The 13,682-nt window shown below is 41.3% G+C and overlaps 1 protein-coding gene across 9 annotated transcripts in view; it reads left to right on the forward strand.

The window, feature by feature from the left end:
* Positions 1-13,682, forward strand: part of UNC79 (unc-79 homolog, NALCN channel complex subunit) — a 226,044-nt gene that overhangs the window by 155,570 nt on the left and 56,792 nt on the right. For all 9 annotated transcript variants that reach the window (XM_047864606.1, XM_047864607.1, XM_047864609.1 and 6 more), the window contains 4 exons: positions 520-660; positions 3,507-3,545; positions 12,839-12,951; positions 13,040-13,125. In XM_047864606.1, the coding sequence (XP_047720562.1) occupies positions 520-660; positions 3,507-3,545; positions 12,839-12,951; positions 13,040-13,125 (379 nt within the window). The remainder of the gene's footprint in view (positions 1-519; positions 661-3,506; positions 3,546-12,838; positions 12,952-13,039; positions 13,126-13,682) is intronic.

Below are 13,682 nucleotides of genomic sequence, written 5' to 3' on the forward strand. Positions count from 1 at the left end.
TGGTAGAGAAGAGACTATGATCCAGACTCCCCAGGTTTTCTAGAGTGTTCTCTTGGCTTAACCCCCCTATCTTGCCTCCACAAATGGGACATTTTTCAAGCTGACAGCTTAGGAAAGCTTCCATTTGTGCCTAAGGCATTTTTCTTTTCAACAAATGAAAAAAATATCTAGTTACTGACTATCTCTAGCAATAACTTTACATGCACGAAATCCCTCAACCAGAAGCTCCAAACTGTTATTCTGATTGGCACTCACTGTGGGCCAGATGCTTGTGAGTTGAATCTTTTCAGTGATTTAAAGAACCTTCCTGATTTCCGCCGTGTGTGCTGTTTCTGTGTCTACGGTGAGGGTGGCATTGGAGTCTACTATTGATTATGAGAGTGGGACCGCATTAAATAGCAGACTTTCGGGGACTTTGGGGATTTCTCCAAGACTCACCAGAAATGGCTGTATATACTTTGTTATGTCTTGGAAACATTGCCGGCTTTTGTGGACAGCGTTCCTCTGTTTTCTTTGCAGATGCCATGACTGTGGGGCCATTCTTGAAGAATATGACGAGGAAACCCTTGGGCTGGCCATTGTGGTCCTTTCCACATTCATTCACCTAAGCCCAGACTTGGCAGCTCCGCTGTTGCTGGATATAATGCAGTCTGTGGGAAGGTGAACATCACTTGTGTTTTCGGTGGGGGGGAAGGGGCCTTATTCAGTCTACAGCTTGAAATAAAAATGATCAATTCAGAAGCAAAACATTCAGTAACCTTATAGGTGTTTGATATTTGTGGGATCAATGCAGATTAATTTTAAAAACTGAATGGACCAAACTTTTGATTGAAAGCCCTAGCTGTGTTGCTCATGAGTCACAATGTCACTGTGTCAGGATAAAGCTAGAGGAAACTGCACTAAGAAAAGTCTAATATTTGTTGCCCTCAATGACTGCATAGGCTGGTGTGCAGAATAGTACTCAGAATTGTGCACAGTTCATGGTTAAACAGTTTACAAGTTTGAGATATTCTTATTAGATATTCTTTAGATATTATTATTTGTAAGATTTAGATATTATTATCTTTCTTTACCTATTTTAAGATGAGTTCTCAAGGCACTTTGCAATCTTGGAGCATTGTCACATGAGGGGAAGTTGGGAGTGTAGTTTCACACTTCTGACTCAGAAAAGGGAAGGATGCACATATTTTGGGCTGAAAGCCCCACTGAAGGGAGATTAAACTTAATCTACTTTGAGAATGTTCATGTTAAGAAAACTCCACTTAGTGGATAGGACTTTTGAAGAAAAGTGACGTGCTTCATGGATATAAGTGAAGTTCACATTCAGTAACAAATTGTAGTCCTAGCATGCACAGCTTATCGGAGAGGACCGGATTAAATTCTGCACGAATGTATTAAGTTTCTGGTGTGTGCTGGCACAAAGCCAGGTGCTTCAGGCTGTGGGCATTAGACCCTGCCCTTGCCCTGAAGCCTTTTATGGCTTAGTTGTTGAAGAGCTCAGTGACGTACGGAATAACTGAGGAGCCACACAAGATAGGATGTGATGAAGAGCTGTAACGAGCGGTGCACGTAGTAAGTGCTAGAGAAGTTCAGGATGGAAACAATTTCTTAGGGAAGGTCTCTATGGAGGAGGTAGGGAAAAACCAGGATTCTGCAAATTCCTGGTATTCGAGGCAGGGAAAGAACATAAATTGTAATGGAGCTAAAAGTTGGTCTTTTTTTTCTTTTTAAGAAGAAATGCTGATTTCAAATGAAAGACAAACAGGAAAGCATTAAAAAAAAACCCTCAACCCTTAACATTCCTTCCCCAGATTTTTCCGTAGTGTCCTTAGGAAGTGTATATCCTTAGGAGATGGTATAACTATTGTGCCTCTGATACCTAGAAATAGCCAGTGTGCAGTGATGAACAGTGGGTGATAGATAGATAAGAAAAGATGAGTTAATCTCATTTACGTCCTTGATTTTAACCTAATCATAGCAATTATGGAACAAATGTACCAGCTGTGGAATTGAGAGTTTTTATTTATGCAAGGTCATGGTTCTTACTATCAGTACTTTTCAGATGTAGGTCAGATAGCATTATTGGTCTGATCTGTTATCATCTCCTTGAAATAGCTGTTCTAAGTTGTAATTGATATATAGAGGGGTTTTATTTCATTTTTGTTTATGAGAATAAACCATGTTCAAGCATTGCCAGCTGCTGGATGTAAAGATGTGAGCTTTGAAGGTAAGTGAAGGAAAAACAGTAGCAGATATATTTTTACCTGCTCACATATACATATATTTAAATCTCTACCTCCTTTGCGTAGACTAGCAGGAGACGGTGGGGGGGTTGGGGGGAGAGCACTTAAAGCAGCTGCCACAGTCCTTAGCAACCTAAGCCTGATCTCCAAACCTACCAGGAAATGGATTCAGTCGTCACCTGATTCAGGGCTTCCTTGCATGCCTTAATTCCAGATGATGAGGTAATGTGGATTTACGAACACTTAGTTTATTTGTGTTAGTCCCACAGGAACTGTTCCCAGGGTGTTCTAAGAGTATGTATGTAAGCTCAGCATTTATCACCCAAGGCTGTCTGTGATTCTGTAGCTGGCTCTCTACTTAGCTCCCCCTTAAAATTTACCCACCCCCCTTTTTTTAGATATAGCCATCAAGATTGCATTTGCTGCACCCTTAATGACTGTTTATTTCATTTGCCAGAGCTTATTGATTCGTTGTAGTGTCATTAAGCAAAGCAACGGGGAGCTGTGTCTTGTGTTAGGGGTTGCTAGACCCTCCTCTCCAGATGCATTCTTGCCTGGGCGCTCTCTTGTGGTCTTAAATACATCAACTCTTTAGCATCTCCTCATTTGTTTCTTCAATGTCTTACTGATGAAGACACGTTTTTCTAAACCCACCAATTTAGTGGGCTTAGACATTCTCTTTCTTACTATGCATATAGAAGATCTCCATGTGTATGAACCACATAATGACAAAAAATTACGTTATATATTGATTACTTAATACATTTCTCTTCTCAATATGTCATTTACTTGATTAATGACAGATTAGTTGACAGAGACCCCTATTGCCTGTTTTACTCTCTTAGAGAGGCTTTTATAGTTTGTGGTTAGCTTGTGGTTACGTTTCAGAGGTGGAACACAAAGAAATGAATTTTAAGTTAATATGTAAAGAGACAGACTGGGTCAAATGCTGTCCTGATTATCTGTCTAACCTGGCTGTAAAGGCCAGTTTGTAGATTGGCCGGGTGATATATTAAACCAAATTTAACTCTGTGCATCTCCGTGGAAACATCTGATTTGGTGCAGAAAGCAGGTCTCAGGAACTGGGCTAAGCTGAACCCGGGAGACTGACCACCGCGTGGCTCTGTCCATAAGCAGGGGAATTGCCAACAGTTTTTCTTGTCTCCCCATCTGAACTGGGGCCACAATGGGTCCTACTGCAGTACTCATACATTTCGTCATGAAAACTTAAGATACTCATGTAACTCTGTTTGCTTTTCCTAGATTGGCATCCAGCACTACTTTTTCCAATCAAGCAGAAAGGTAAGGTGCCAAAGTGAGCCCAAATCTCACGTTCTTTTTGTCCCCTGTGCATGTTCATCCTGTTTCTAAAACACCAGAGGGTGTACCACGGAGGGAATATTGTTAGGTTCACTGCAGCCCCAGAGAGCATTCATTCATTTTCTGTGCATGCCTTTATTCATTCATTCGTTCATTCACCCACTCATGCATTGACCCATTTAATTTTATTATTTATTTATTTTTTCATGCATGCACTCATTTTAGTCAACAGTACTTATTTTAGGTCCACTCTGTAGCAGGCACTGTGCCAGGTACTTAGGTTTCAACTTGGGGCAAAAGTGACATGATTCCTTTCCTCGTGGGGCCTACAGTCTGCCTGGGAGGTGAACAAGAAGAAAATATTTGCGCAGATGTATGATTGTAAACAGTGCTTAGTGCTATGAACAAAAAGTATAGGGAGACCATATAACATTCAGTTATTCAGTAAGTACTTATGGAGTGACCACTAGGAACTGAGGGTACCAGTTAACTAAACAGCAAGCCTGGTTCTCCTGGAACTTCTGCTCCAGTTGAGGAGGCAGACAATAAGCAAATTAACAAACAAGAAAACTGATCATGTAACTTAGTATCATTCAGTGCTAAATGCTATGAAAAATAATCAGTTAAGTCTAGGAGATAGAGAACAACCAGAGGTGGTATTTTGGATGTAGTAGCAGTCAAGGACAGCCTCCTTAAGGAAGTGGTATTCAAACAAAACCTGAAAAAGGGGGAGAGTGATCCAGGTGGCAACTTATAGAAAGAATGTTCCAGACGGAGGAAACAGCAAATGCAAAAGTGTAAGTCAGGAAAGTGCCCAGGATATTTGGGGAACAAGACTAAGGCAGGCTGGATCAGAGTGAGTGGGGAGAAGGGGTAGGAGAGGAGATGGACGAGGTGACGGTGAGGCTGGCCGGGTAGGGCCCAGGAGGTCATTGTAAGGAGTTAGGACTTTAACTAGGAGAAACCGGGAGGGGCGGGGGGTGGGGCGCGGGTGCGACATGACTTAACTTGTGTTTTGAAAAGATCACTCCAGCTTCTGTGTTGAAAATAGGTCATGCATGGGGCGCCCGGGTGGCTTGGTCGGTTGAGCGTCCGACTTCGGCTCAGGTCATGATCTCACGGTCCGTGAGTTCAAGCCCCGCGTCGGGCTCTGGGCTGACAGCTCAGAGCCTGGAGCCTGTTTCAGATTCTGTGTCTCCCTCTCTCTCTGCCCCTCCCCTGTTCATGCTCTGTCTCTCTCTGTCTCAAAAATAAATAAACATTAAAAAAAAAAATAATAAATAAACATTAGGGGCGCCTGGGTGGCTCAGTCGGTTGAGCGTCCGACTTCGGCTCAGGTCATGATCTCACGGTCCGTGAGTTCAAGCCCCGCGTCGGGCTCTGGGCTGACAGCTCAGAGCCTGGAGCCTGTTTCAGATTCTGTATCTCCCTCTCTCTCTGCCCCTCCCGTGTTCAAGCTCTGTCTCTCTCTGTCTCAAAAATAAATAAACGTTAAAAAAAAATAAAAATAAAAAAAAAGAAAATAGGTCATGCAGGAAAGCGGGTCAGGGGTGGAAACAGAGGAGCCAGTGTGGAGCCCATTTCAGTGGTGCAGGTGCAAGCTAATAAAGTGAGAAGAGGTCCCATTAAGGATATATTCAGGAAATGTTCTTCAAGTCAAGCCAACAGAATTCACTGATAGACTGGATGTTGGGTGTGAGAGAAAGAGAGAAGGCAAGAATGACTCCCAGGTTCTGGTCCAAACAGTTGGGTAGATGTCTGTGCCGTTTACTGAGATGGGAGATGGGTGGGTGTATATGAGGCAGAGCTGAGGTAGTCTAGGTAATGGGAGGAAGGGAGGAGAGACAGGCTTCCCTTAAGGAGCGATGTTTAAACTAAGATCTGATTGTTTCCTTTGCAGTGCAGAAGCTTTTTATCTTCATGAGGTCCCAATAGTTCATTTTTGCTTTTAATTCCCTTGCCTTTGGAGATATGTCAAGTAAGAAATTGCTGCAGCTGAGGTCAGAGAGGTTTTTTCTTGCTTTCTTCTCTAGGGTTTTGATGGTTTCCTGTCTCACATTCAGGTCCTTTATCCATTTTGAGTTTATTTTTCTGAATGGTGTAAGAAAGTGGTCTAGTTTCATTCTTCTGCATGTTGCTGCCCAGTTCTCCCAGCACCATTTGTTAAAGAGACTGTCTTTTTTCCATTGGATATTCTTTCCTGCTTTGTCAAAGATTAGTTGGCCATACTTTTTGTGGGTCCAGTTCTGGAGTCTCTACTCTATTCCATTGGTCTGTGTCTGTTTTTGTGCCAATACCATGCTGTCTTGATGGCTACAGTTTTGTAGTAGAGGCTAAAATCTGGGATTGTGATGCCTCCTGCTTTGGTCTTCTGCAATATTACTTTGGCTATTCAGGGTCTTTTGTGGTTCCATACAAATTTTAGAATTGCTTGTTCTAGCTTCGAGAAGAATGCTGGTGCAATTTTGGTTGGGATTGCATTGAATGTGTAGATTGCTTTGGGTAGTATTGACATTTTAACAATATTTGATCAACAAAACTAAAAGGCAATGAACGGAATGGGAAAAGATATTTGCAAATGACATATCAGACAAAGGGCTAGTATCCAAAATCTATAAAGAACTCACCAAACTCCACACCCGAAAAACAAATAATCCAGTAAAGAGATGGGCAGAAAACATGAGTAGATACTTCTCTAAAGAAGACATCCAGATGGCCAACAGGCACATGAAAAGATGTTCAATATCACTCCTCATCAGGGAAATACAAATCAAAACCACACTGAGATACCACCTCACGCCAGTCAGAGTGGTTAAAATGAACAAATCAGGAGACTATAGACGCTGGTGAGGATGTGGAGACACAGGAACCTTCTTGCACTGTTGGTGGGAATGCAAACTGGTGCAGCCGCTCTGGAAAACAGTGTGGAGGTTCCTCAAAAAATTAAAAATAGATCTACCCTATGACCCAGCAATAGCACTGCTAGCAATTCACCCAAGGGATCCAGGAGTGCTGATGCATAGGGGCACTTGTACCCTAATGTTTATAGCGGCACTTTCAACAATAGCCAAATTATGGAAAGAGCCTAAATGTCCATCAACTGGTGAATGGATAAAGAAATTGTGGTTTATATACACAATGGAATACTACTTGGCAATGAGAAAGAATGAAATATGGCCTTTTGTAGCAACGTGGATAGAACTGGAGAGTGTAATGCTAAGTGAAATAAGTCATACAGAGAAAGACAGATACCGTATGTGTTCACTCTTGTGTGGATCCTGAGAAACTTAACAGAAGACCGTGGGGGAGGAGAAGGGGAAAAAAAAAAAGTTAGAGAGGGAGAGAGCCAAACCATAAGAGACTCCAGAATAAACTGAGGGTTGATGGGGGGTGGGGGATGGGCATTGAGGAGGGCACCTGTTGGGAGGAGCATTGGGTGTTGTATGGAAACCAATTTGGCAATAAATTTTATATTAAAAAAAATAAACTAAGATGTGAAAAAAATGAGTTGCGTTTAACCATGCAAATCGCTATGGAAAAAGCATGTGCACAGGTCTGAAGGTGGTGAAGAACAGATTGTGTAGGGAGAGTCACGGAAAGTCCAGTGTGGCTAGAGCACAGACATGTGAGCTCTTGCTGAGATTGGCTTGCCAGTGTATACGGGCTTATAAACCATATTAAATATCTTGGGCTTCCTACTAGCTGCAGTGGGAAGCTGCTGAAAGATTTTTATGCAGCAGGGTATGTGTGTGTGAAAGGCTACTTTGGCTGCAGTGGGGAGGAAGAACCAGAGGAGAGCAAGAGTAGGTACTGTATGTGACTCTGGACACACTTAATCTCTCTGCTTTAGTTTTCTCATCTATAAAAGAGGGATACCAGTGCATGACCTTGTTAGGTCACAGGGGTATGTGCTGTGAGGTCCCAGTGAAAGAGTATATGTGTTAGCATAACTGTACCAACCCCTACAACCAGAAGACGGTGCTGTTGTTACTGTACTTCTGTAACTCTTGGTTTTAGGAATATTTGCTCCTCTTTTTTATGCTCCTTTATAGATTTTTTAAAAACTTTTCCCCCCTAACATTTTATTTTAAAAACTTAAATATACTGCAAAGTTGGAAGAACTTAATAGTGAACACTCATATATACATGTCACCTAGATTCTACAATGAACATTTTACCCACTTTATCATATATCCAACCATCTCTCTCTCCTTCTACCCACCCATCATCAATCCATTTTATTTTTGGATGCATTTCAAAGTCAATTTCAGATATTAGCATACTTCCCCCATACATCCTTCAGCAAAGTTATCACTGACTGAAGTTTGATTTTAAGATTTTTTTCCTTAGGGGCACCTGGGTGGCTCAATCAGTTAAGCAATCGACTTCAACTCAGGTCATGCTCTCATGGTTTGTGGGTTCGAGCCTCGCGTCAGGCTCTGTGCTGACAGCTCAGAGCCTGGAGCCTGTTTCAGATTCTGTGTCTCCCTCTCTCTCTGACCCTCCCCGTTCGTGCTCTGTCTCTCCCTGTCTCAAAAATAAATAAACGTTAAAAAAAATTAAGATTTTTTTCTTTTGATGCAAAATTTACCTACTAGAGAGTATGCATATCTTACGTGTACATTTCACTGATTTTTGACAAATACATACCCCTGCATAACCTAAATCCCTGTCAAGATATAGAACATTACCATCACCCCCAGAAAGTCCCCTCATGCATCTTCCCAATTCCCACCCACATAGGCAAATACTAGCCTTACTTTTTTTTCCACCATAGAGCTTTATATAAATGGAATCATACAGCTTGTGCTTCTTTGTGTCTGAGCTTTTTTACTTAGCATGACATTTTTGAGATTCATCCATGTTGTTGCCTGTATCAGTAGTTTGTTTCTTTTTTTTAGAGCTAAGTACTATCCCATACTTTATTTATTTATTCTCCTATTGATGGACATTTGCATTGTTTCCAGTTGGGGGCTATTATAAATAAAGCTGTTGTGGCCATTATACAAGTCTCTTTGGAAACAAATGTTTTTATTTCTCTCAGATAAATACCCAGGAATGGAATTGTGGGGTTCCTGGATGGGTGTATGTTTTATTTTATAAGATACTAGCAGATCGTGTCTTTAAAGTGGTTGTGCCATTTTGGTATTCCCACCAGTAATGTATGAGACTTCTGGTTGTTTGACATCCTTACCAAAATTTGGTGGTGTTAGTCTTTTTAATCTTAACGATTCTTGTGGATATCTTATTATACTTTAAATTTGCATTTCTCTGGTGACTAATGCTGTTGAGTATATTATCAAGTGCTCTTCAAGACCCTCTGTAAGTCTTCTTTTGTGAGTGTCTGTTGGAATCTTTTGTACATGTTCAACTGGGTTGAGTTGTAGGACCTTTTTATATATCCTAAATACCAGCCCTTTATTAAATATGCCCTGAGAATATTTTCACCCACTCTGGTGCTTACCTGTTCCTTTTGTTAATATATTTTTTGATAAGATGTTTTTAATTCAGGTGAAGACTACTGTGTTAAAATTTTTAAACAATTTATGACTATTTCTTCCTGTTATCTTTGCCTGTCCTCAAATCAAGAAGATATTCTCCAGTATTTTCCTTTAAAAGTTTTATGGTGTAAGCATTTATATTTAGCATTTATATGATCAGTCTCAAATTAATTAAAAATTTTTAAAAATATTTATTTATTTTTGAGAGACAGAGAGAGACAGAGCACAAGTGGGGGAGGGGCAGAGAGAGCAGGAGACAGAATCCAAAGCAGGCTCCAGGCTCCAAGCTGTCAGCACAGAGCCCGATGTGGGGCTCGAACTCACGAACCGTGAGATCATGACCTGAGCCGAAGTCAGTTGTTTAACCGACTGAGCCACCCAGGCGCCCCTCAGATTAATTTTTATGTATGGTGTGAGGGTAGGGGTTGAAGTTCCTTTTTATCCATGTAGAAACCTAATTATTTTAGCACCATTAAAAGAAATGACTTTCTCTTTCCCCACTGGATCACTTTGGTGTTGGTTGAAATCAAACAGCCACATTAGGGTTGATCTACTTCCAGACTCTATCCTGTTCCGTTTATCTGTATGTTAACTCTTAAGCTGGCATCAAACTGTCTTGATTACTATAGCTATACGATAGGTCTTGAAGTCTGATAGTATGAATCTTCCAACTTGGCTCATTTTTTTTCAAGAAGATTGATTTGGATGTTATAAATTTATCAAATTTCCATATGCATTTTAGAGTAAGCCTCTCAATTTGGGGGAGAAAAGCCTGTGGGGATTGTACTGAAACTATAAATCAATTTGGGGATAACTGCACAAAAATACTGAGTCTTTCAATTCATGAATATGGTGTATATTCTCACTTTATTCAGTCTTTTTTGTTTGTCTCAGCAGTGTTTGGTGGTTTTCAGCGTAGAGGTTTTGCACATCTTTTGTTAAATTTATTCCCAAGAATTTTGAGTGTTTTAAAGCCAACATAAATGGAATTTTTAAAAATTTTCCAACTTTTTTTGCTGCTGGTGTATAAATATGCAATTGAATTTTTATGTTAACATTGTAATGTAATAATCTGGGTTCACTTACTAGTTGTAGTCATTGCTTTTTAAGATTTCATAGAATCTAAAAGCATTTGTATATAAAAAAAAGTCAGATCTGCAAATAGTGACAATTTCACTTCTCTCTGATTTTCATGCCTTTTATTTTCTTATTGTCCTATTGTAATGACTAGGATCTCCAGTAATAATAATAAAGATGTTAGTGAGTTTCCTTGCCTTGTTCCTGCTCTACCAGAAAAACCTTTGGTATCTCACCATTAATTATGCTTGCTGTAGGTGTTCATAAATGCTTTTCACCAGACTGATGATGTTTGCTTTTATTTCTAATTTGCTGAGAGTTTTTATCATGAATGGGTGTTAAATTTGTCAGATGCATTTTCTGTATCTATTGAAATAACTGTATGGCTTTTGCCCTTTATTCTTTATTTTTATTTATTTATTTTTTTCAATTATCTTATTCATTCATTCATTCATTCATTCATTCTCAAGTTGGTTAACATACAGTATAGTCTTGGCTTCAGGAGTAGAACCCAGTGATTCATCATTTACATATAATACTCAGTGCTCATCACAACAAGTGCCCTCCTTAATGCCCATCACCCATTTAACCCGCCCCCCCAAACCCTCTACCCTCATCAATCCTCAGTTTGTTCTCTGTATTAAGAGTGTCTTATGGTTTGCCTCCCTCTATGTTTTCATCTTATTTTTCCTTCCCTTCTCCTATGTTTATCTGTTAAGTTTCCCAGATTCCACATATGAGCGAAATCATATCTGTCTTTCTCTGACTGGCTTATTTTGCTTAGCATAACCTTTCAGTTCCATCCGTGTTGTTGCAAATGGCAAGATTTCATTCTTTTTCATTGCTGAGTAGTATTCCAGTGTGTGTGTGTGTGTGTGTGTGTGTGTGTGTGTGTGTGTGTGTGTGTTCTCTTGATCTATTCATCAGTTGATGGACATTTGGGCTCTTTCCATAATTTGGCTGTTGTTGATAGCACTGCTATAAACACTGGGATGCATGTGTCCCTTCGAATCAGCATTTTTGTATCCTCTGGATGTATTCCTAAAAGTCCAATTGCTGTGTCATAGGGTAGTTCTATTTTTAATTTTTTGAGGAAACTCCACACTGTTTTCCAGAGTGACTGCACCAGTTTGCATTCCTGCCAATAGTGCAACAGGGTTCCCCTTTCTCCACCGCCTCACCAACATCTGTTGTTAACTGAGTTGTTGATTTTAGCCATTCTGACTGGTGTGAGATGGTAACTCATTTATTTATTTGTTTGTTTGTTTGTTTATAGAGAGCACATATGTACAAGCAGGGGAGGGACAGAGAGACAGGGAGAGAGAGAATCCTATGGAGTCTCCATGCCTACTACAGAGCCTGGCACAGGACTCAATCTCATGACCCTGGGATCATGACCTGAGCTGAAATCAAGAGTCAGATGTGTAACCTACTGAGCCTTTTATTCTTTAATATGTTGAATTCCATTGATTGGATTTTGAATATTAAGACCTTCTTACATTCTTGGGATAAACTCTATTTGGTCATGGACCATCATCCTGTTTATAGTTGGATTCAATGTCCATGAAGACTGTTGGTTTAGTTTAGTTTACTTTAGTTTTGTAATGACTTTATCGGATGTTAGTTGTAAGGCTATGCCAGCCTCATAAAATAAAGTGGGAAGGCTTCCCTCCTTCCCTAATTTTTGAAAGAGTTTTTGTGAGTTTGGTGTCATTTCTGAATGAAGAATGTTTTTGACCTGTGAGTTTGAATCAGCATTTCTGGGTAGCATAATAACAGTTTAGGTAAAAGGGACTTTTTACCACCGACCTATTCGGGCTCTTTGATTTTTTTCTTCTTTCTTCCTTTGGTAACTTACTGTCTAATCACCTCTGGAAACATCCTTCCTGATCCTTTGGTCTCTGGGGCCACATATCACCTCTTGGCTCCCTGTTTTCATGGGCATAAGTGATGTGGAGGGTGGGGATCGACTGCACAGATCAAAGCCCTCTCCTTTCTGGAAGTACCAGCTCAAGGCACCCCAAGAAAAATTGTCCTGTCTCCCATTAGGTATGAACATTTCTCCCTCCCTGCATTTTCCCTCAGATCAGCTCTCTTTAGCTAATGACCCTTCGTGGGAGGATCTTGCTGATAATCTCATCCCGGTTTTCATCCTGACTCTGCCATTTTCTGGATGTGTAGCCTTCGCGGGTCACATTTTCTTTCTGGGCCTCAGAACCTTCATCTGTACTCTGGGGTGGCTGGAAGAATTAGTCTGGCACCCCTCTGACATTTCCTGGTTCTCTCTTTCTAGAAGCTTCTTATTAACAGGGATTCCGTGCAACTGTAGTATTTCATCTCACTGATGAAAAAGACAGTGGGATATTCCATAAGAGGACTGGTGTGTAAATGCCTGAACTCTAAATAAGCCAGTACAGAGGGGCGCCTGGGTGGCTCCGTGGGTTGAGCATCAGACTTCAGCTCAGGTCATGATCTCACTGTTTGTGAGCCGGATCCCCCGCCTCAGGCTCTCTGTAGTCAGCACAAAGCCCACTTTGGGATCCTTTGTCCCCTACTCTCTCTGCCCCTCCCCCACTCATGCTCTCTCTCTCTCTCTCAAAAATAAACATTAAAAAAAATAAACAAATACAGAAATACCTAAGCTCACGCTGGTTGCCCCATGAGTCCTTGTCTTTTCTCTCCCCATTCACCCCCCAGCATGATGGTTCCCGGCAACGCAGCGGGGGTGGCCAAGCAGTTCCTACGCTGCATCTTCCATCAGCTGGCCCCCAATGGCATCTTCCCACAGCTGTTCCAGAGCACTATCAAAGGTAATTCCTCCACAGGGAATCCAAACACCACAAACGTGGCTACTCGCTGAAACCCCAATGCTTCTAAATCTGACTGTTGACTTTCCAGATGGGACTTTCTTACGGACCTTAGCCACGTCTCTCATGGACTTCAATGAGCTGAGCTCTCTCGCTGCTCTCAGTCAGCTCTTGGAGGTAGGTTTGCTTTGATGACTGTCTAAGCCCCCGCCGAAATCGCAGCTGAGGAAGAAGGCCTGTCATTTAACGGAAAAATTAAATTTAAACTAAGTATTAACACATGTCCAATTAATCTTAAATTCTTTAAATGTTTAAAATTAATTAAAAATAAGAATTGCCAATGCATGGAAGAGTGCCAATTGGACGTTGCTGTTGTGTGTGGATTGACTGTTTATTTAAAGCTCCTTGGGCACCCTCAACTGAGGGGTGGATGGCAGCTGTTAAGCGCTCACCTGCACTGAGCTTTCAGGCTTTCCAGATGCGCAGTGGGTGGAGCCGTGTGCACTGTATTGCGAGACTTGGATTCTGCTTATTTAGCGTGAGGTTTTGGATTCAGGTCCTGCTTCTGTGCTCAGTCATGAGACGACCTCAGTTCTCAGCTCCATTGCCGGTTCGTGTCCGGACGCTTGGGTTCACGTGTCAGGTCCTCTGCTTTGTAGCGTTCTCAGTTAGCTTGCAGGGTTGGCCAACGGCCCTATAAACTTCGCTGCTTCTGTAGTCATTACTCTCAGGCT

The sequence above is a fragment of the Prionailurus viverrinus genome, chromosome B3 (genome assembly GCF_022837055.1).
Source record: "Prionailurus viverrinus isolate Anna chromosome B3, UM_Priviv_1.0, whole genome shotgun sequence".
NCBI lineage: Eukaryota > Metazoa > Chordata > Mammalia > Carnivora > Felidae > Prionailurus > Prionailurus viverrinus.